Source organism: Esox lucius, chromosome 17, assembly GCF_011004845.1.
Source record: "Esox lucius isolate fEsoLuc1 chromosome 17, fEsoLuc1.pri, whole genome shotgun sequence".
Lineage (NCBI taxonomy): Eukaryota > Metazoa > Chordata > Actinopteri > Esociformes > Esocidae > Esox > Esox lucius.
Window position 1 is genome coordinate 1,890,001 of NC_047585.1, and position 24,240 is coordinate 1,914,240.

A 24,240-nucleotide genomic window follows, 5' to 3' on the forward strand; every position below is an offset into this window, starting at 1 on the left:
AGTGAGTGATTGACGTTCAATCGGGGGAGGGAAAAAGATTAAAAGCGGTAACTGACACATGCTGCTCCACACATCTCCATTCTCCACACAGCAACAGAGAGCGCTCGGCTGAGCGAAAAAACATAACTGCGTCACAATTTTGTTTAATCGATTTTTGTACCTTAACTGGGTTCCAAAGGCAATTTATAACTTTCAGGAAGCGGAGTTTGATCGGGATATTATTTCATTACGCTGAAATCGGGTGAACCAGCCTTAACGCAAAAACCCCCCGGAATTTTTATGCCTATTTTGAATTTTACTCGAATACAAATACAAATACTTTTTCCCCCTTAACAAATACAGATACAAATACTGGCTGCTTTGCACACCCCTAATATATATATATATATATATATGTATATGTGTGTATATATATATATGTATGTGTGTGTGTGTGTATATATATATATATATATATATATATATATATATATATATATATATATATATATATATATATATATATATATATATATATATATATATATATATATACACACACACACACACACAGCAAAAAAAGATAGTTATTTTATATGTATATGATATATGGATATATAAACAGTATACGTAGTTATATTATATATATAAATAATGTTCTATAACGGACTAGTATTTATTAAAATGTAATAAATAGTAATAAACGTGTAATAAATACTAGTTACTATTTGATTCATTTACTTCACACTTAAAAAAATATATATTTATATAAAATGTTATACACTTATATGGAATTGTGTTCAGACAGGCAGCAGCGTTTCACCACTAAAGAAAAAAAACTCCCTTTTTGATAATTTCATAGATGAGCCATTTCTTTTAGTTTCATGTACAGTTCTGATACAGACTCCCAGTTCTCAGGCTTCTGTAACTGATTGTGTTCCATGGCAGAGTCCAGGTACTCCTGCATGTTTGGGTCCCCACAAGGAGTCATTGACAGGCTAGCCTCAGGAAGGGCATCCAATTCAGCCTGTTCAATTTGAAATCCGCAGTCTCTGGGGCCAAACCTATGTTAAATAGAATACATAATTTAATTTATTTTCATTTAAGTAAACATTTTATATTAATACTTTGATCTGTTTATCACTAATGTATCACCTGTGTGGTAAGTAGTAGAGTTCATTGGGCACTCCTCCTGGACATGCTGCTGTTCTGGAAGGGCGAATCCTGTGACTGTTCCACAGTTTCACACACTCATCCAGGTCTTTCTGAAGAACATCACACAAGCAATACCTCAATAGGCACTGATGCTCATGGCTCCCTTTGAAGTATCCAGAATCTCTAAGGTCTGCAAATAGTTCCATCCAGAACTGAGACCTATAGAAATGGATAAAATGTTTAGTTATACTTTCAAGCATATACATGTTTGAATAATAAAATAAAAGTTTAGTTGTAATGACATTTATGGTCTGTGCATCTTTTGGTCATAACATTTTGTTTTTCAGGACCAACTACTTTTCCTGACGGGAAGGATTTGTTTAAAATTTTTTATTGATCTTTATTGTGCTAGTTTTTCATCACTCGTTCCTGAGAAGAAAATCAAATGACTAAAGATGCAATGACCTTTTATGAAGACAACTCACCTTCCCTTTCTAAATATAGACCACCAGGACTCAAAATGCTGGTTATTCATAGATGAGCCGTATATGTGGCTGGACGGTCCAGAGTAGTAGTCACTGTGATGGTGGCGTAGGGTACATTGAATTGCAGCCATTATGCCATTCTCAGTGCCGCAATCAGTCCTCAGTCTCATGGGGATGACACCAAGGTTTCGCACACATAACATGAAATAGTGAGCAATCACTGTTGGGTTGTTATTTGTTGGTTTGTTCAGTTTACTTTTAAGAGTCCTCAAGCTGATGTTTACACATGTAGACTTGACATCATGTCCATGATTACAGTGTACGAGTGGCCCTCGTTAAAATTTTGAACGCAATGATGCAGTATGTTTGGTGTATCCATCTAGTCCGCGTCCTTTAAAAACTCCAAACACCGACCACACCCTAAGCAGAACCGCGTTAAGCTGTTCATGTGTTTGCCACAAAACGGGCAAAACATTCCTCGGCTGGAGTCCATGTTCAGTCACCACAAACTTCATTCAAGCAATATACGACATTGACAGCACGAAATGACCGCGCTCACCAACATCAGCTATCACCCGCTTTCACCTTCCGGTATGTGGTACATTCCCTTTCCGTGAAGAATCTATCATTTGTAAATTTGTTTCGGGACTGGTAAAAGTGTTTTGCGTGTTGTTAATTTGTTTTCTAAAATGTTAATTTGTTTTGTCCTTGGTAAAAGTGTTTAGCCCATGTATTTGTGTTTTATGGTTGGTAAAAATGTTTTCCAAAATGTAATTTTGTCTCTAGCTTCGTAAGTGTTTCATTCTTGTAATGTTGCTTTGCACTTCTCGGGCCACCATAGTAAAGGCTTCTTTCTGGCAACTCGACCATGCACCAAATTATTTTTCAAGTATCGTTGTATTGTGCTCTTTGAAACAACCACATCGTCTTTTTCCAGAGCAGCCTGTATTTCTCCTGAGGTTGCCTGTGTTTTTCTTTGTATCTTAAACAATTCTTCTGGCAGTTTTGGCTGAAATGTTTCTTGGTCTACCTGACCTTGGCTTGGTATCAAGAGATCCCCGAATTTTCCACTTCTTAGTAAGTGATTGAAAAGTACTGACTGGCATTTGCAAGGCTTTGGATATCTTTTTATATCCTTTTCCATCTTCATAAAGTTCCATTACCTTGTTACGCAGGTCTTTTGACAGTTATTTTCTGCTCCCCATGGCTCAGTATCTAGCCTGCTCAGTGCATCCATGTGAGAGCTAACAAACTCATTGACTATTTATACACAGACACTTCAACTTAAAAAGCCACATGTGTGGGAAATTAACCTTTAATTGCAATTTTAACCTGTGTGTGTCACCTTGTGTCTGTAACAAGATCAAGCATTCAAGGGTATGTATACTTTTGATCAGGGCCATTTGGGTGATTTCTTTTATCATTATGAATTAAAAAGGAGCCAAACAACTATGTAATAATAAATGGCTTCATATGATCACTATCCTTAAATGATTGGTAATATTTTCTAAATCCATTCCAAAAAATGTCTGCCAGTGCATGTAAACTTATGAGCACTGTAGGCACAACACACAACCTCACTTTGGTGGGTGGCCGCCAATGAAAAGTGGTCTGGCTGCTGGTGGAAGGCCACCAGAGATGCAAATTAGCTGATGCAAATTGGGGTCAGGAGAAAAGCATCAAAAGCTAGTGGCCTGTTGGCTGTAGGACATTATAGCCTACAGCGGGACACGCCAGCAGCAAAACCCTGGCGCATCGCCATCAAATGCTCACTGGGGTGGGCTTTCTGACAAATCAAACAAAGTAAAGACAGTAACGTTAGTTGAAAATATGCACACCATTGTTGGTCGCTGGGTGAATGTGTAGCCAATAAAGGTAACTTTTAGCTATGATGGATCACGTTAGTGATGGTTGATTGATTAGCATTCGCAAATCGGCCCCTTTTCACCGAAAACGTTTATTTCTACTCCATGCAATAATTGACACTTTAACCAAATATTATTTATTTCCACAAGTAAAGTTCCAGTGCAAAATGACCTGTTGATGTTAAAGCTATCACAATCGATAGGAAGACAGCCTATGTAACACTCATGTCACAGTCTAGTTTTCCACATTTTATACATTTGAAAGTAATGAAACTGAGACAGTACAGTGATTGTACCAACAAACAGCAATCGACCAACGGCTTCTCCTGGCGTACGAAACACCACTTGGACAAACCACACGCAGAAAACTTTGTGTAAACCGTAAAACTGGAACCAGTAGTAATAATAATGGCCATTTGTTGGCATTATTATTTGTTGCCAAGTTTAGTTATGATCATGTTTACATTTGCTAATGATGGTTGCCTGAGATAGCACAGCACATTTTTATTTTATTTATAATTTATATATCAACATATTGGGGGGGGGGACATTTGGAGTATATTTGAATATTAGGGCCATGTGTCAGACTACCTTTCAAATGCAGTTTATTTTGTTCTCTTTTGACTTGGGCAAACTATAAAACCAAAAATATGATACTGTGTTTTCTGCTTCAACACCTAAACTATATTTTACTAGAAACTATTTTGACATATAACCAAATACAGGATTTTTCCCTAGTCTAGAAGCACCACGACTTTCAGACCTGCAGTATCCATGTGGTTTAATTTTGTTAACATTTAAGTCTAAAAAATTATTATTTACAGGATTTGTTTGTTTTAAATATCAAATGAATTTGAGGAATACAATAAGGTTTGCATTTCAGGTCTTTTGATAGGAATACGAAAAAAACAATAACTTCAAAGAACACCCACTATAGCATTTTCGTTTATTAGGCTCTAAAAACAAATTAAATTAAAATACACCACACTGAACTTATTTTGATGATGTTCACAGGAGCTGCTTAAGATGCTATCTTGATGCATGGAGGTGCTGACATGAATAACTTTAATGAGCGCTGATGCGAGCTGCCCAGCTTTCTCAATGCCACGACTGTTGCTATTTCGATAGGAGAAAACGAAACAAGATTTCATGATCTCAAACATCTAGGCTTATACTAAATCAGCACAATTGACAGAAAATGCAGTTAAACGGCTTAACCAGTTTTAAGAGCCCGCACTCCAATTGACCCCTATATAATCTATTCCATTATCAGAATTGTGAATGAACGTCTTAATACATCATGTGGAGTTTATTTAGGTTTTAGGTCAAACTGACCAATACATTTCTTTGAGTAAAGGTTTGACAGTCATAAATGACTGCCTTTCTTTTTTGCTACTCTGTTTTTGCACAACACTTGAATGATTAATCAACATAATAGTATACACAGCACAGACTGTACAAAAATACATTTTCAGCAATACATGTCCTCTAACTTGTTTTTGTAAAATGACTTATTTAAATACGAAAACAAAATATAAAGCATTTCAGATACACAGCGGCTGCCAAGAAAATTAAATGCTCAGCATATTAAGGAACATTTTGCCTGTAGCATGCATAAAATAGTAAATTAACTTGATTGGAATTGAGTTAAAGCTGAAGGACATAACTTTCAAAACAGGAAGTATTTCCGGCTCATTTTCCCAGAAATCTCAGCTGTCGCTGGTGTGACGTCAATTCAATGTGGGTGGATTGATTTCCTGCCTGTTGGGCCTCCCCCGGGGCCTCCCCCGGGTAGGGCCACAGTGTCACCGGACCCCCCCGTCTCAGTTCCAAGGTGTTACGCTGCTATATTATTGTGCTGGGGGATATGAGGAATGCACTACTAACCTTTCTCAGTCTCCTCCAGTTTTAAATTTTAGGAGGAGATGAGGTCCTGGTCCACACCTGCGGATTACCTGGTTTGGGGGGCCGTTGCTGTCCCTGTCCTTGTCCACCTGGTCATACTTCTGACCTAGTCTAAAATCAAATAGACTCTGGATTTAGCCCAGAGAAATGTATTTATTATTCCAATTGGACTCTTAATATCTCACCCGGCACAGCCAGAAGAGGACTGGTCAACCCTCTGAGCCTGGGTCCTCTCTAGGTTTCTTCCTAAAATTCGACCTTCTTAGGGAGTTTTTCCTAGCCACTGAAATTCAACACTACTGTTGTTTGCTCCTTGGGGTTTAAGGCCGGGTGTCTCTGTAAAGCACTTTGTGACAACTGCTGTTGTAAAAAGGGCTAAATAAATACATTTGATTGATTGACTCTTAAACCCCCACACGTTATCTGTTCACTTTATTCAGCTCATCTAAAAAAAAAAATCTTAATCCGACCAGGTGAGTTGACATACGATTATTTTAATTATATACTAAGATTAAATTAACGAAATGTATCTGATGTAGCATAAATACGGAAACATGAGAATAGCCAGCTACTAGTCAAAACTCGTCCTGGTAATGTTTTCCGATGACAGTACTACTACTCACTGGGCTAGTAAACAAAGCAAACAGCGTGTACTGACGGATACTCTGCAGGGGGCGAACTGCTGAAATGTATAAAGGAAACGTGATAATAGCTACTGTACCTACTAGTCAAAACTTGCCCTGGTAATGTTTCCCAATTACAGTACTACTAGCTGGGCTAGTAAAAAAGCAATCGGCATATACAGACGGCAGCTTTGCCTATTTATCCACAGAAAGTTAGCTAGTTAACCAAATTGGCCAATCGTTTTTGCCAGGTAATTAGTAATAGCCAATTACTAACAACAGTATGAGGTTATTCTAGTCAGATAACTTGGTCCTTGCTGGAAAGCTGATGTTATTAGAAGCTGGTAGTAGTAGCAAAACTTGCAAACACTGTCTCCTGGAAAGATGTGCAGTCAGTAACTACAGCCATGTTTGCTCTGTCTGTATAGCTAGCCACATTAACACCAATAGGCCAAATACTAACATCAGTGTGAGGTTAGCTAGGTAGCTAGTGTTTTAGCTAACTTTACTTATTATTTAACAGAAGAATTGCCACATCAGCATTGAAGTTTAATGACTCCATGAGTTCCACCCATCGTGGATAGGCAGCTGCACCAATTTTCCCTCCAAAAGGGGTTTATCTTCCTCTCTTTTACCAGATTTGCTTTCCTTTGATCTAAACCGATACTTAAACTCCTCCTCTTGTTCACGAGTGAGGGAAGGATGGAACGGGAGATTGACAGACGGATCGGTGCAGCTTCTGCAGTAATAAGGTCGATGTATCGGTCTGTCGTGGTGAAGAAAGAGCTGAGCCGCAAGGTGAAGCTCTCGTTTTACCAGTCAATCTATGTTCCTACTCTCACCTATAGTCATGAGCTTTGGGTCATGACCGAAAGGACAAGATCCCGGATACAGGCGGCCGAAATGAGCTTTCTCCGCAGGGTGGCTCTGGCGATCCCTTAGAGATAGGGTGAAAAGCTCGGTCACCCGGGAGGAGCTCAGAGTAGAGCCGCTGCACCTCCACATCGCGAGGGGTCAGCTGAGGTGGCTTGGGCATCTGTTTCGAATGCCTCCAGAACGCCTTCCTGGGAAGGTGTTCCGGGCCCGTCCCACCGGGAGGAGACCCTGGGGAAGACTTAGGACACGCTGGAGGGACTATGTCTCCAGGCTGGCCTGGGAACGCCTCAGTGTCCCCCCGGAAGAGCTAGAGGAAGTGTCTAGGGAGAGGGAAGTCTGGACATCTCTGCTTAGACTGCTGCCCCCGCGACCCGGCCCCGGATAAGCGGAAGAAAATGATGATGATCTAAACCATTACATTAGGTACCGTTATATTCTGAACTCCATCAATCTTCATAAAAAAATTAGCGAGCGTCTCTCGCTGCTTCATCCACAAAATCCACTTCCTTATTTTGTCTAGCCTCAGTTCATTGTTTGATATGTCAAACGCATCACTTCCTGTGTGCAGGATGAAATTTCACGCCACTGCGAGAGCCAACCACTTTTTTCCTTGGGAAAAGGAGTACACCGTATACAGAGGTTTTTCAGATGCGGTCCTGGGACCATCTGATATGGTAGGAATTCATCCATGATCCAGATTAGAACAGCAATGTGTGAATGCAAAAAACCTACGTACTTCAGCTTTAAACAAAAAAGCTCTATCATCATGAGGCCAAAAATAAACCAAATATATATTATTACAATGCGCCACATTGCAAATAAGGTGCTTTCAAATATTAAGCGCTCTGCATTTAAACAACTAAACAACGCACAAATGCTGAAAGTCTTAAGAATAATAACACAATTATACATGAAACCCACCACCAAATAATAATATCTCTAACATTGAGGGATTGATATTTGCTGAGACAATTACATAATATCCTATTGAAACGTTCTTTGCATTTATGATTTATATGGGCTATTTGCCCCAATATTTTCTTCTTGAGCCAACTTCTATAGCTGAACTATATGTCATTTTATCAGTCAAACTTAGGGGTAGGAACTAAAAACGTTTATGAATTCTGTGGAGTCAATGTATTGAGTACACACTACCATGTCTATAATCGTTTGACATCCAAAAGCTTAAAAGATTCATAAATAGTTTGATAGCCACTTAGGTTTGCAAACTGCCAGTTGTCAACCATCCACCCTTGAGGTTTTCAATGCATACCAAAATGTATATCTGAGCCAACAATTATACGTTTCAGCTCTGACTACACATATCCTTTCCAGTAGCCATTTGTCTGTGCCCCAATTCACAGACTTAAACTCCATATAGCGCTTTTGAGCCAAGGACCCTTTTAAGCAGCGAAGTAATTTTTTTCGCCCCAACACAAATCCTAAATTGCTGGCCCTCAACCTCCCACTCCACATGATGAGCAATAAGGGGTTGGTGCACTGTCCCACTGTTGCCAGCCATAGCCTCCTGCTGCTTCAAAGACATCACCATGCCAGCCAGGATGCCTGCAGGTCCCGGGTTCCTTTGGTTTTTAACAATGTTACATGCCTGTAAACCTGCCTCAGAGACAATTCATCAACCACTGAAGATTCTCGTCGGTGTTCTCTGGACAGAGGGTTATAGTCATCAGCAACAATGCGAGGTGGTGTAATCTTACATTCTAACAATGTGCACTCATCGCCATAGACTGCACATTGTTAGACGTTAACAGCCTTTTCCATTCACAGTGCATGTCTGTTTTTTTTACTTCCTGCGTTATCCCAACAACTAAACAGTGACCCTATCGAAGGGTCGGCAGGATAGAGTAAAGCAACGGTTGGACCCCATACTTGGACCCCATACTACTGCTTTTGTAGTGTTTCCCCTTTATGCTTGGTTGCAGTGTAGAACATACAATATTGAGTATAGAGTACATGCCTTTTTAGCACATGGGAGAAACCCACATTTGGAAATCTGTTGTGCTCACATTGACCGGGGAATATAAAAGGAAGGTGTGGAACATGAGCTTTATGAATTGTTGTACTGTTCTAGTCTAGGACCCTTTGGTAATACAATTTATTTTTCTATCACTTGTCATGGTATTGGATTTGTGTGCCGGGAGTAAAGTAATCTGTGTGGTTCATCTAAGGGACTTTTGATACATGTACATCTGATATTGTGCAGCTCACAAATAGCCAGTGCTGCTGCACGGACAGATTTATGAACTTGGCAATTTAACACAATATCCCATACCTCTAAGATGATCTGGTCATACAATACAAGCTAGATGTGTAAACAGAAAATTATATTCAGAATGTCAATAATGATAGCATTAGAAATTATAGTGTCCAACGTAATATTCTGGATAATACAGCTCTGGAAACAAATTAAGAGACCACCGCACCTTTTTCTTTCCTTTCCTACATGCCCCAACACAGAATAAACCTCTAACCTTTGCTACTGCTGCACTTCTGCTAATGTCCACACTTGTAGTGGAATCCTGTTCATTTGGCAGCATGCTCGGTTGAGTTTGATGCTTTGATCGTAACTCTCTCGTCTATAAATAGTAACTAACGTCTCCCTACTATCAGCCACGCCTATTATAGTCCGTTTCTAGTTGTTCGAGAAGTAAATCATTTCAAGTTCAAAATGTAAATGCACTGGAAAGCAATGGTACGTTTTGCTAATTCCCTTTCAGCTAGCCCACCTACTTTTGTTTTATAGAAATGTATGGAGGTTAAAACATTTCTAGTGAGATTGTAAAAATGTTATGTATGCAGTGGCATTTCTCGAAAACTTTACATGGGGTGGCAGAAGGGTGGCAAGTTGAAATTCACGGGTGGCATTAGGATGTCGCAATTATTACATGATTGCCTGATTGAATTACTTGAGCCAAAACACAATTTTTATGATTATCTCTTTGCACAATATTTTGATTCCAAAATCATGTTTCCAATCTGAATAAGATATTTTTGCACCAATGTTAGAGACCTCTCAACAAATACCATGCGGATTATATCTGTTACCATCAGTTAGGATGTCTAGCGCATGGGTGCATAAGAGCATTTGAGAGGTCAAACATTCCAAAAGGTATTCCAAAAGGTATGTTTGGCCCAAAAACAACACTGCACATCACCCAAAGAACACCATACCCACAGTGAAGCATGGTGGTGGCAGCATCATGCTTTGGGGCTGTTTTTATTCAGCTGGAACCAGGGCCTTAGCCAGGGTGGAGGGAATTATGGACAGTTCCAAATACCAGGCAATTTTGGCAAAAAACCTTCAAGCGTCCGTTAGAAAAGAAGAGGAAGTTCACCTTTCAGCACAACAATGACCCAAAGCACGCATCCAAATCCACAAAAGCATGGCTTCACCAGAAGAAGATTAACGTTTTGGAATGGCCCGGCCAGAGCCCAGATCTGAGCCCAGATCTGTGCACAGGAGATGTCCTCGCAATCTGACAGATTTGGAGCGCTTTTGCAAAGAAGAGTGGGCAAATATTGCCATGTCAAGATGTGCCATGCTAATAGACTCCTACCCAAAAAGACTGAGTGCTGTAATAAAATCAAAAGGTGCTTCAACAAGTATTAGTTTAAGGGTGTGCACACTTATGCAACAAAGTTATTGAGTTTTTATTTAAACATTTTTCCCCTCAAAGATTTCAGTTTGTTTTTCAGTTGAACTGTTTACATTATAGGTCACATTAAAAGGTGGAAAAAGTAATGATTTATATTTGTCTCATTCTTTTACATCACAAGAACTTGCCATTTTAACAGGGGTGTGTAGACTTTTTATTTCCACTGTATATATGCAACTCAAGAATTGAAGGAAAATATGCAGTATATTACTTTCAAACATTGTTTATATTATTCTGCAGGAGCATAAATCAATGCATCCTGAAAATTAATGCTTTATTTTGCTTGAAATTCACAAACACGGAATAATCTGAGGATATAAATAGAATAGCAATTCAAAATACTAACAAATACAACATACAATACAACTGATTATCACATGAACAAACATCCAATGTTGATGTTATAGAGATGTCCAGAAATGTCTAATTTATAATTACTATAGTAGATATACCATAACTTTCTCCACAGATAAAATTAACAATTGAATTATCCATAGCAAGCTACATCCCCATTGTTCAATGCCCCTTTGCTAGCTAGCCATCAGGAAAAGCATTACATGGCAATGATTGCATTAGATTAGCTAGTAGACAATATCAGATAAATCTCAACTATAATAAATGACTGCTGCTCCTGCAAGATTATAACATTTGATTTCGTATTATTAGTAAACATGTGCAGCAGTACTTTCTTTCATTACTGCTAGGCTAGTTTAGTGTGATCCTTAATGCTCCATAGCTTTCTTGCCTTTAGTTGGTAATCTCTATGGTAACCTGTTCCAATATGTTTGAGTCCACCCTTCCCCAAATAATCCCGCAAAATATATTTTCTATCTATTATTTAAATATGGTGGATTTTCATTTTATAGATGTTTAGAGCCTTAGGAAGGAATTGTAAATGAAGAAATTTAGATTTCCGCTTGTACTGCAATTCACCATTATAACTGCAATTTATGTGCATTTATGTTGTCAGAATATGTACAGTGAAGGTCTTCTGTAAAAAAATACACCTTCGAGATTGAGGAATTAATCAGAATATAGATTGGAAGAAAACAAATTATGAACAAGCTAAAACACACACCAAGAAACTTTTTTACTTTTTCTACTTTTTCATGGACAGGCTGAAACTTTAGAGCTATAAACACACCCAATGGTATCCCAAACATGTCAACATTATCATAGCCTTAAGAACTAGATCTGGGCTGATATTTTAGTAAGTGGTGTCAAGAGCCATTTCCAAGTGTCCCTCAACCTCAAGTCTGTAAATTACATCATTCCACTCTTTGATGTACATCTGTAATATTTTTAATGCTATTTGTTAAGTATAGAAAAACATTCTGATCCCATTGGCTATGAATGGGATCTTCGACCTTTGTTGGTATTGCGCAATGAGGATCCATATAGAGGCTCAGCCTGCCTAGAGAATCTAATTGGCTAATAGAATTGTGAATCCAACTAGCTTGGAACACTTCACAAATTCACAATGGGAAGAAAATGTCCAATGCGCAGCTACACACGTACGCTCCGGAAAATCGATATGCTTTATCAGTCATACATGATTGGAGAACATTGCCAATAGGCTGGTTAAGGTTCTAAGAGCCTATGAATTAATTAGCTAACTTGAAGCTTTATCTCAAGCACAGACCAATCCAGAGCTTATCTTGTAAGAGGAAAGTTGTTAGATGAAAAAGGATTTTCCAATAAAGATGTCGTCTCTGGATGTCTGGATCGATAAAGGTAAGCCCCAGGCAGCCAAAATGTATGTCCTTACGATCGATGGAGTATCTGGATTCATTGTGAATCAAACATTTGACTCTGTTGGTTGGAGAGCTCAATTGTTTACCGCTGGCACTGGTCGTGACCATCTAGTTGCCAACTGCTGGGGAGGAGGGGTAGTCATAAAACTCTGTATGCCTATATAAGGTAGTAATACCTAGACCAGAGATGTTGTACTCTGCCGGAAAGGGGAGATTCGCAGCTTTCAGAAACTAACATGCAATAAGGTGGAACCGTTCTAAAGTTCTAATCAATTGAATAAATTATTTGGATGTAAGTACCCCATAATGGGGTTTGGGTCTTTTGTGGCATATTATACTCTATCAAAGACTTTGGTGGGGAAAAAAACTGTATTAGGCTACTTTATAGAAATCTGACTTAAATTACAATTCAGTCATGTCAGAGGTTGCGTGACAGTTGGGAGTTTATGGAATCAAACAGCAGCATAGCAATCCATGAATAAGATTATAGTAGACAATATTGCACTGATTTGAATGATTTATTCTGGCCATATAAAAACAGACACAGGCTTGAATTATATATAGTAAACACTTGAATGAGTGTTTGATTGGTTGACAAGATGAACACTGTTCATTTGTTGAGATGGGCAGTGGGCACTCAAGAATTCAACAAATTTCAACTTTGAGCGCCTCGAACCGTGAGCAAGAGTGCACAGAAAGCAGCAACGCTCACGGGATCGATAACCAAACACTGTGCTGCTTGAAAAAGTGCTTGCATTTTGCCACCCATCAATCTACTCCAATTGAAAGTCTGTGAGAACTTCACCGGCCACCCATGTGCAGGTGTATTAACGAGGCATGCCGCTGGCTCTCAACCCTTTTGAGCTGTTGTGGGAGCAGCATGACCACATGGTACGTATGAAGTGCTCATCAAGCCAATCCAACTTGTGGGAGGTCTTCAGGAAACATGGGGTGAAATCTCTTCACAATTGCAACATTGACTACTAGAATGCCAAAGGTCTGCAAGGCTGTAACTGCTGCAAATGGAAGATTTTTTGACAAAAGCAAAGTTTGAGGGACAATTGTTATTTCAATTAAAATCATTATTATTAGCTTAGTCAATGTCTATATTCCCTATTCATTTTGATATATTTTCTATTCAAACTCATTTCATGTATGTTTTAATTGAAAATAAGCATGTTTCTAAGTGACCCTAAACTTTAGAATGGTGTGTATGTGTATATGAAACCAACATTGTATCACTTTTTCCCAACGTGTGACCTTTTGCAAAGGAATGCCTTCTTTGAAAAGACAAGTTGAAGTAATTATTTGATTTTGTTATTCAAAAGTAACAAACAAGTGCAGCAGACTAGTTGAATTTGCAAAAGCTTTCACATCTTAAAAACTGTTCAGTAATAAAATCACAGGCAACTGAAAAATCTGATAATCCTCTTAAATAATTTCAAGGACTATTCAAGGATATGGAGATAAGGTCAGATTTTCAAGGTGTTATAGTACTTTATTTTCTGAGATCCAAATTCAAGCACCTTAGGTACGAACCCTGATTATGTAAATTTGGACAGCACATAAAAGTGCTTGATTCTTTTGTATTTTTACAACAAACAACATGTAGATACATGTAAATGTTATTTTACTGCAGTGCCAATAATCACACTCTGTGGCACTGTCAAGAAGCTCTTACTATCCTGTGTAACTTTGCTTTGTGCCTTGCATGGCAAGATTATGAAATGGTTAAGACATGTCTTCTGCTATGACATAGTTATTAACATGTGTTTTATGAGGCGTTATGACGCTATGCTTACCCCCTGTCAGCATAAGGGCACACTTGCACTGGCAGTTGTCATTGTCTGCATCGCGGGTGCTGAAGCTGGTTCCATGGGATGCCAGGCTACTCTGCTCTCCTGCTGTTCCGCTGTAGCCCCGCAGGGATAGCCTAGCAATGAAAAAGTCAGCTTGACTAGGATTCATGAGGTTTTCTGATACCAAAGTCATACTTTGCAACCATTGTGTATGTAATTTAATTCAATTCAATACAATAGCTATAAGATACATTTGTTAGACAGTTGAAGCAAATAGGAATATTGTTGTTCTTTTTAATGGTTTTTTATTTCCTAGCACTGTATTTTCCATGGTATTGGAAGGTGATATATAAATAAATACTGCAGTTATTTTTATTGTAGTAAAATGAGAAATGTCTGTTGTGGAAAAAAAGTGTATTAGATGAAGAGGATGTCGGGCCCCACAAAGTCTCCAACACACCCTTGGTGCGGTTAATCAGGGGTAATGCATAACATTTGCTTCTCTAAAGATCTGGACCACCAGGTGTGGGCCATGAGCCCCACCTTCCTGAGCTCACATGGAGAGGTGTGAAACTCTGAGCGAACTGGAATGGTACTACATGCATGTTATTGTGGACATTCATCTGAAGTGTTTGGATCTCCCCTAACTCCCCTAGTCTGATACTGTATGCTTTATTGTACTGTATGGGTTGTGGATCAAACTTTACAAAAAACATTGTAGAAATCCTTGTTGCATGTCTGACAACAACTGGCGCCCCAATAATTTGCACTGATTAAGTGGGACAGGTCCTATCCTTTGTGTTCATTTTGTTTACAAAGGTAAAGTAATGCTAATGACTATTTGGGGGAGTGTTTTAGATATGTCGGATTTTAGGATTACATTTGAGTTTGTCATCGTTAAAAAGACCTCCCAACACTTTGTGTTATAGTCATATTTAGGAGTTTCTCATTGTTAAAAAGACCTCCCAAAACGTTGGGTTGTAGTCATATCTAGGAGTTTTTTATTAACGGAACATCCTAGCACACCTATAGTGTCTTAAACTTGGGAGGACATAGAATCATGTTAGTATGTAACGATGCTATGTATTGTAACTTTATTACTTTATTACTGGAATAAATTGTATTACTTTGGTATATAGATTACTATGGCATTCCTCATTCATTTTCACACTTGAGCTTGTAGGGCTACTGGTAATTACACACACATATGCAAGTCTAAGTGACCAGACATGACAACCCTGATTTCTGGGACTGTGAATGGTCTGGGTGGTCCCAGGGACACATGGCATTGTGGGCATCCCTGAGTTCTAGGTTTCTGACCAGTCTGGTTGGACCCAGAAATACATGTAATTTTAATGTTGGCTTGTGACGTAAGGAGTAGCTAACCATTACAAAGGACTTTCTACATGTGGTTATTTACGGTAACATTTATATGGAGTCAGATTCTATTTTTATATGTATTTATCACTAAGGTTACATTCCCTTCTAAATGGTAAACCTTTTGAACCACTCTTTCACAGCCCTCACTACTATGATTGTTCATAAACATGTTCTGAATACACTATTGGTCAAAAGTTTTAGAACAACCCCATTTTTTGTGATATTTAAGTGCAGTGAATAACCTGAAATGGTAAAGTTTAGGTAAACTGCCAGAGATTTAGAATAGTTTAAAACATGTTTTCTGGGAACAAGCAATGGGTTAACAACCTATAGCTTTTCTGCAATTTTTGTTGATTACTTTCAAAACCCTCTGACAATATAAAAGCAATGTTGGAACAGACTGTGTTACTACACTCTCTTAAGCATTATTTGGACAGTATTGTGCTAAAGGACATAAGTATGGCCCCATCCATCCATAGCTAGCTATCGGAGCAGTTAGAAACAAACCACAGAAAAAACAATTGGTTTATGTCAATTACGTTTTGACCTTAATGTGATTTGATTGGTGTAAAGCCAGATCACATCTATATTTTAAGATTTTGAAGCCCACTTCTTCACCACAAGTTGGCTAGTTCAATTTCATCCTTATGACCCAGCTCAAAAGACAATTGTTTATTTCTGTACCACTTGACCACCAAGGTCATATAGTACCTGTATTGTTGTTTTTCACCAACCAGTTGGAACTTGTCGTAGTGGGAGTAGGGTGTGTTTCCCTCCCAGTCTCTCAGCTCCACTCTCAGGGTGTACTGGTTTTGACTTGTCATCTGAAACACCAGCTCATTCCCCAACCAGTGCTCTCCAGCAGGGTCCCCAAATCCCTAAAAATAAACATCTGATTTTAAACTATTATTTGCGGTGAGTATAGTATGGAAAATACGTACTTATATGAAATGAATGTGATCTTAGATTGTGATTTTAAAAAAGTTAAAGTAACCCTTGTATCACACCTTCAGCAGCACCCTCTTCTAGCTCATTTGTGCTACAGCGGTCCACCATCTTTCTTCAGCATCTTGAACATCCTCACCTCTAAATCATAGATTTCACCCATATGCAAACCATTATCCTATCAGGTGGTGTACATATTCTGCTGTTCTTCATCGCTACCTTGTTGGGTATTCTGTGTGTGTAGTTAAGACTTATTTATATGAGAGTTCAGGTATTTGTGTCACTGCCATGGATTATTGTTCTTTTCTAATAAACATGTTGTCCTTTGATTTCGTGACTGGTTTCCGTCACTCACCTGATCTGTGACAAAATACCCAGGACAATGATAACAAGCAGAATACAGTTGTGCTCAAAAGTTTGCATGAGTGAGCAGGCAAAACATGTCTTTTTTTTCTTATGGGATTCACATTCTTATGTAAAATAACTGTCTTTAATAAATGTCATTTTGAGGTGTAAATGACTTGTATACATTTATTTCAACAAAGAAATGCATAGTAATATTTACCACATTCATTAACCCTTCAGACCCTAATATAATTCTAGAATGCTACCGTAGATTACTGAGAATTCCCAAAATAAATATTTTCTATCATTCATTTGAAACAAACAAATAGAATAAAAATTACAAATTAACTTTGTTTTAAAGAGCACAATGTAATGTACTAGCATATACAGGCAAGGACAACACCTACCTTTTTCGCAGATACACCTTTCTTTAATGAGCCAAAACATACACAAAATGCATGACAGCAAATCTACAGCTACAGAAGCCTACATTACATAGTGTTAATACCAACAAATATATTACACACATCATCTTTAATTTGACACCACATCCATCTGAAAAATATTATTGGTTTTCTCCCATTTTGTAGGCACTTGTAAATAAACTCTCACTCTTCCTACTCCTCTCCGGCAGCACCCATTTGCCACTACACAATTTCTCTAATATTGTCAGCAAAGCACAATATTACTGGCCCCAATCTTGGCTAGCTAGTAAAAGTGACAGCTCGTCACCTCACACGCGAAACACATTTGCGGCCAGACAACTTTTCTATAGACTGACATACGAACTGAACCCGACAATTGGTTGTTTAGTTAGCTATCAGGTAGATTTTGTGATATTTACACAAATATTTTTGTTAAAGAAACAGTCGTCAGCCGCTGCTATGAGAATCTACAGATGTCGCTCATCTAATTCCAGTGCCAAGGGAGCGGTCTTCGCAACCGCGGCCCATGTGCAGGTGCCTTTATACTGCAGTATACCACGGCAAGTTGCAGTGCCATGTGCCATGGACAAAAATATTTTTTTTTAAATAAGAACGGCCACAAGGGGGCATCTGTGAGAATGTCGACACCCGCCTGAAACTGCGGTTATTCAAGACTGCGTCTGTATTTACACTCACCTAAAGGATTATTAGGAACACCATACTAATACCGTGTTTGACCCCCTTTGGCCTTCAGAACTGCCTTAATTCTACGTGGCATTGATTCAACAAGGTGCTGAAAGCATTCTTTACAAATGTTGGCCCATATTGATAGGATAGCATCTTGCAGTTGATGGAGATTTGTGGGATGCACATCCAGGGCACAAAGCTCCCGTTCCACCACATCCCAAAGATGCTCTATTGGGTTGAGATCTGGTGACAGTGGGGGCCATTTCAGTACAGTGAACTCATTGTCATGTTCAAGAAACCAATTTGAAATGATTCGAGCTTTGTGACATGGTCATACAGGCCATACTGGCCATACAGAAGAGCGTTTTAAATTGCCATACTGTATAATAGCCTACACTTAAACAGCAATAAAACAAACTCTATGATCCAACAAATGTTATTTATTCAAATTAGTCAGCAAAATGAACTCTTCACAATCTTTGTGAACTGAGCATATAGGCTACTGCATACTTACTGTATGGCTGTCACAATTATTAGCTACAAATTACCTGTTCTAAATAATTTGAGCCAGATCACAATTATCTTATTGACAACAATCTTTTTACACAATATTTTGATTCCAAAGTCATGTTTCCAATCTGACTACGGGATTTTGAGGTCAATGTTAGAAACGTCTCAACAAATATGCTGCCACGTGAATGATAGGATGTTTTCATAGGATGTCTAGCCCACTCGTGCAAAATATTATTTTTACAGGCTCTGCGGAAAGTTATACAATAGGCTTAGATAATTTATTGAACCTCGTTTGCTGGCCTCAGTTGCACCATCACTAGTTACATTTTTTAACAGGCCCATTTCTGTCTGCTTCACCTTGGACATTTCGGAATCGTATGCTGGAGCTGCTGCCGGAGTCTGCTGCTTTGATTCTCACACCAAGCTTAGTCGCATGACTAAGTAATGCCTTATTGTGAGAGTGAGCTAAGACTCGCTGTTTTCTTGGTAACACATCATACAGATCACACAATATTAGGCTACTTAATCTGCTATTAATCTATTGACTTTTTAATTTAGCGTATTTCCCACCAGACATTTTGGCGGTTGATATTCTCTGCCGGAATACACCTGATATCGGCGAAAAGCCTTTTCCGGCTAACGTAAACCCTGGTGCACAATTTTCTTTGGCAGTAGCAATGAGGATTTGCTGTGCGTAATGATGGGAAGTCCTGGGTGATGTGATCAGTAACAGGTGTGCATAATAATGGTGACAGTGAAAGTGGTGCCAGCAGCGGGAGGCTGGCTTGATCATGGGCGGCACCGTGACAGTGTAGGCTACTGTAAATCATCCTTTCCTTTATTTATTTATCAAGCAAAGTGTGGATCGTAGCAAACTGGTTGACAGTATTTCTTATTTTATCTTGTACATTATCAAAATTTGATGAAAATGAAAACTAAATTCTAATTATTTTGAATAATTTGGTGTAATTTTCCTTTATTACATTTGTAGGGCATAATAAATGTATGAAAATATTATTGCCTGTGTTCTTAGAAATAATCCTTCTATGTAGGCTGTTCTTTTTTTGAGTGGGAATTATTTTTAGGTAAAGCGGGAAGATATTATGATTAAAATGAACTCTTAGACACATGAGAAAAACAACATGTATTAATGAATTTAGGTGTACAGTATATATAATTACATACAGATATCATACAATTAAAAGATTCATGTTTGCGAGTAGAATAAAGGCTAAATGTTTTCAAATAAAAATAAACCTGATCAAATTAATTATTCTACTATTTTTTGTGGAACGCTCGGACATCCTATGGAAATTGACATAATTCGCATGGTAGCCATTTCTATTGGCCTCAAAATCAATAACTTATTAATTGTCATATACATCTCGATCAAATACTGATTTATTCTATAAATGCCTGGCATACTTTTACAACCTTTGATTTCAATAGAAATGCTACTTAGGATTTCTGAAATCTGTAATACTGCAATTTACACTTTGAAAATCAATAACTTATTCCTTGAAAGGGGAAGAAGATATGCTTAGATTCTTTTAATTTATTAGTAATTCTAAGTGAGCATCAGGTGAGATTACATGATATGCTGAATTAACAGTATCGCTTCCATCACTGGTATTGCGTCAGACCCTCTAAAACATCTCACATTAACCCTAGCTACCCAGAGCTTAGTTGTCATAAGGCACATTACTACATAAAAAACGGCACACTGTTCACTCTATATTGTACAATACTTTGTAGCAGATCCCTACAAGGGGATGTACACTATATAGGTTAAAGCTTAGGGTGTTAATCATCTGATGTCCATAACACAACTCACACAGGAAGACCATTATCAATCATTATAAAGAAATGCTTGTATATATTTCTATACATTAAGTATTGCTTTGATTAAAAACAAAAGTTTAAAAATAATTTGTATTGAAAATAAAGGTTGTTCAAGTATGGCAGGCATTTATAGAATACATCAGATGTTGTTTGATTTGTATATGTCAATCAGTGAATAATTTATTGAATTTCAAATCTGTAATTGCACTATTACAGATTTCATGAATTTCTACTAAATCCTAAGTAGAATTTCTATTGAAATCAAAGGTTGTAAAAGTATGCCAGGTATTTATAGAATAAATATAGTCTGTATAGTCTGTCGGGTAAACTCTCACAGACTATTGCCACTTATGTAAATTAAAAAATTGTCTACCATACTATGATCGTAACAAACAGTTCTGCTTTGTATTTTATTATTTCTTAAGATAATTGAAATGTTTAAACAAATAGTCTTTATTTCTGTAGGAGCCATTTCATTTATTGTATTGCCTAGTTGTTTTGGGATGCCACTCTTCCAAGGCACTAGGTGTCAGTCAACTTTATGTCACGAGGTGGGTATTTTGTTATAAATGGCCAGGTGTGGGAAGTTTGATTTGTTCTTGGTTATGGGAGCTTATGGTTTCTTACCGCTATCACCATGTTACTTTACAGCGAACACTACAGGATTATTTTCTCTCTGAACCATCACTCAGCACTACAGTAACAATATCAAAGTAATTTGTTAAAACTTCATGAAATTACATTAAATGGAACATCAAACTAAATCAAATTGAATTGATTTAATGCACGTAATGAGACTAGCATCACCATAACCAATTAACGAAGTGGCTAATGGACATTTAGGCATTGATAGTCACTACAATTTCGGTGTAGGCTGTTGGTGTATTTCTTAAAACCGTTGGTAGTTATATCAGTGATGAAGATGCATCTAGAAACATTTCACTTTTAAATTCGTTATAACCTATTATGTCAGAAGAACATTGTGAACATTGTGTGTAGTGTCTTTTAGAAAATTTGAGAACTAATGATTTGAGTTCTAGCTCCCCTATGTGTTTGGAATAGTGCAATCACAGTTTGACGCAATCTACCTGATCTTACCATGGTAAGAAAACACTGAGCGACATCTGTAAAGGAAGGCCGTTGACCACCGCTATGGGTTAAAGGGTTAAACTAAAGAGACATCTTCTTTCGATTTGGATGGCAGTTTGCATCCAACTGGAGGTGCATATACCGCCACCTCCTGCACTGGAGTGTGATCCCGGTCACGGCCTCCCTACTCTAAATCCTCACAATAAGACCTGTAGCCCAAAGAAAACAACGCCCTTATAACTACCTCCTTCTCTGTCCCACTCCCGAGAACACCACCCAGGTCCCATCCCCGATTAGCCTCCATTACCTTGTCATACAATCTTTTCCTATAACCTTCATACCTTTCACAGAGAAACAGTAAATGCTCCACTGTTTCCACCACCAAACACTCATCACACAATCCCGTTTCAGGTTTTGCCATTATCCTCAGCATGGCATTCAAACCTGTGTGTCCATATCGCAACTTGTTCCATACCACTTCCTCTCTTCTACACCCCAGAATTCGTACCTCTGCCCTCACAGACATATGTACATTATAAAAATGACTCCCTTTGCTACCTTCACTCCACTTTCTCTCTTATAACTCAGTCCCAGCTGCCCGTATCAAGGACTTGACCTCCCAACATCCCAGCAGCACCAAGACATCTATGCCCATCCTTCTTGCAGCATTTTTCGCCACCCTACCAGCCACTTCATTTCCCTACACTCCAGCATGAGATGGAATCTAACAAAACCTCATTACCACACCCATTTTCTTCATGTCCAGCAATATCCCCATAATCTCACCTAACAAATCCTCCCTATCTGACCTATCAGTTTTCACACTGTAGGTGAAATAAATTCAGTCCAAATAAATTACCACCCTGCCAGGTTTCACATCCTCTACCTACCTCTGACCAAGTATCCCAGCCACCATTTCCGCCGTATAAACCGACACATGATCAGTCAGTCTATGATACATACTCACACGAAACTCAGGGACACGCACCTTCCTTAACCCCATCTTCGGCCTTTGAACCATCAGTATACACCCTAAAAAAACAGATTGACACATTGTGTGCACAATTATTAGGCAAGTGAGTATTCTGATCGTATTATAATTTCTATGCACATTTCCCAAATCCAAGCCATATAAACTTGAATGCTCATAAAATCAGGAAGGATGTGGCAAAAGTGAATAACACCTAATATCAAGGTGTGCATAATTATTAGGCAGCTTCATGACCTCAGGTAAAATGGGCCAAAAAAGAGATTTAACTGACACTGAAAAGTCATAAATTGTAAAATGCCTTTCAGACGGATTCAATACTCTTGAAATAGCTAAACTATTGAGGCGTGACCACCAGACACTCAAATGTTTTGTTGCGAATAGTCAGTTGGGGTGCAAAAATGTATGGAGAAGAAAAGACGCAAATTAACTGCAAAAGACTAGAGAAGAGATCCCATTATCCTCCAGTGATACCATATTCCGGAACTGCAACCTACCTGGAGCGTCCAGAAGTACAAGGTGTCAAGTGCTCAGAGACATGGCCAAGGTCAAGAAGGCTGAAAGAAGACCACCACTGAATAAGATTCACACGTTGAAGCGTATCGATTGGGCAAAGAAATACAATGGATATAAAAAGTCTACACACCCCTGTTAAAATGGCAGGTTTCTGTGATGTAAAAGAATGAGACAAAGATAAATCATGTCAGAAAGTTTTCCACTTTTAATGTGACCTATAATGTGAACAATTCAATTGAAAACCAAACTGAAATCGTTGAGGGGGGAAAATGAAAAATATAAACCTTACAATAACCTGGTTGCACAAGTGTGCACACCATCTTATTACTGGGGATGTGGCTGTGTTCAGAATTAACCAATCACATTCAAACTTATGTTAAATAAAAGTCATTACACACCTGCCATCATTTAAAGTGACTCTGATTAATCACAAATAAAGTTTAGCTGTTCTAGTAGGAGTTTCCTGACATTTTCTTAGTTGCATCTCAGAGCAAAAGCCATGGTCCGCAGAGAGCTTCCAAAGCATCAGAGGGATCTCATTGTTGAAAGATATCAGTCAGGAGAAGGGTACAAAAAAAATTTCCAAAGCATTTGATATACCATGGAACACAGTGAAGACAGTCATCATCAAGTGGAGAAAATATGGCACAACAGAAATTACCAAGAACTGGACGACCCTCCAAAATTGATGAAAAGACGAGAAGAAAACTAGTCTGGGAGGCTTCCAAGAGGCCTACAGCAACATTAAAGGAACTGCAGGAATTTCTGGCAAGTACTGGCTGTGTTCTACATGTGACCACAATCTCCCTTTTTCTTCATATGAATGGGCTATTGGGTAGTGTGGCAAGACAGAAGCCTTTTCTTACAAAGAAAAACATCCAAGCCTGGCTGAAGTTTTCAGAAACAAACATCAAGTCCCCCAAAAGCCTGTGGGAAGATGTGTTATGGTCTGATGAAACCAAGGTTGAACCTTTTGGCCATAATTCCAAAAGGTATATTTGGCGCAAAGATAACACTGTACATCACCCAAAGAACACCATACCCACAGTGAAGCATGGTGGTGGCAGCATCATGCTTTGGGGCGGTTTTTCTTTAGCTGGAACCGGGGCCTTAGTCAGGGTGGAGGAAATGATGAACCGTTCCAAATAACAGGCAATTCTAGCACAAAACCTTCAGGTGTCCGGTAAAAAGCTGAAAATGAAGTTCACCTTTCAGCATGACAACGACCCAAAGCACACACATTCAAATCCACAAAAGCATGGCTCGACCAGAAGAAGATTTAGGTTTTGGAATGGCCAAGCCAGAGCCCAGACCTGAATCTTATTGAACATCTGTGGGGTGATCTGAAGAGGGCTGTGCACAGATGTCCTCGCAATCTGACAGATTTGGAGC

At 38.6% G+C, this 24,240-nt stretch overlaps 1 protein-coding gene across 1 annotated transcript in view; it reads right to left on the reverse strand.

Annotated features, from left to right (window-relative positions):
* angpt4 (angiopoietin 4) overlaps nucleotides 1-24,240 on the reverse strand; it is a 146,556-nt gene that overhangs the window by 27,617 nt on the left and 94,699 nt on the right. Inside the window, exons 7-8 of the mRNA XM_029114289.2 lie at nucleotides 16,210-16,376; nucleotides 14,122-14,252 (exon numbers count right to left, since the gene is read on the reverse strand). Of these exons, the coding sequence (XP_028970122.1) occupies nucleotides 14,122-14,252; nucleotides 16,210-16,376 (298 nt within the window). The remainder of the gene's footprint in view (nucleotides 1-14,121; nucleotides 14,253-16,209; nucleotides 16,377-24,240) is intronic.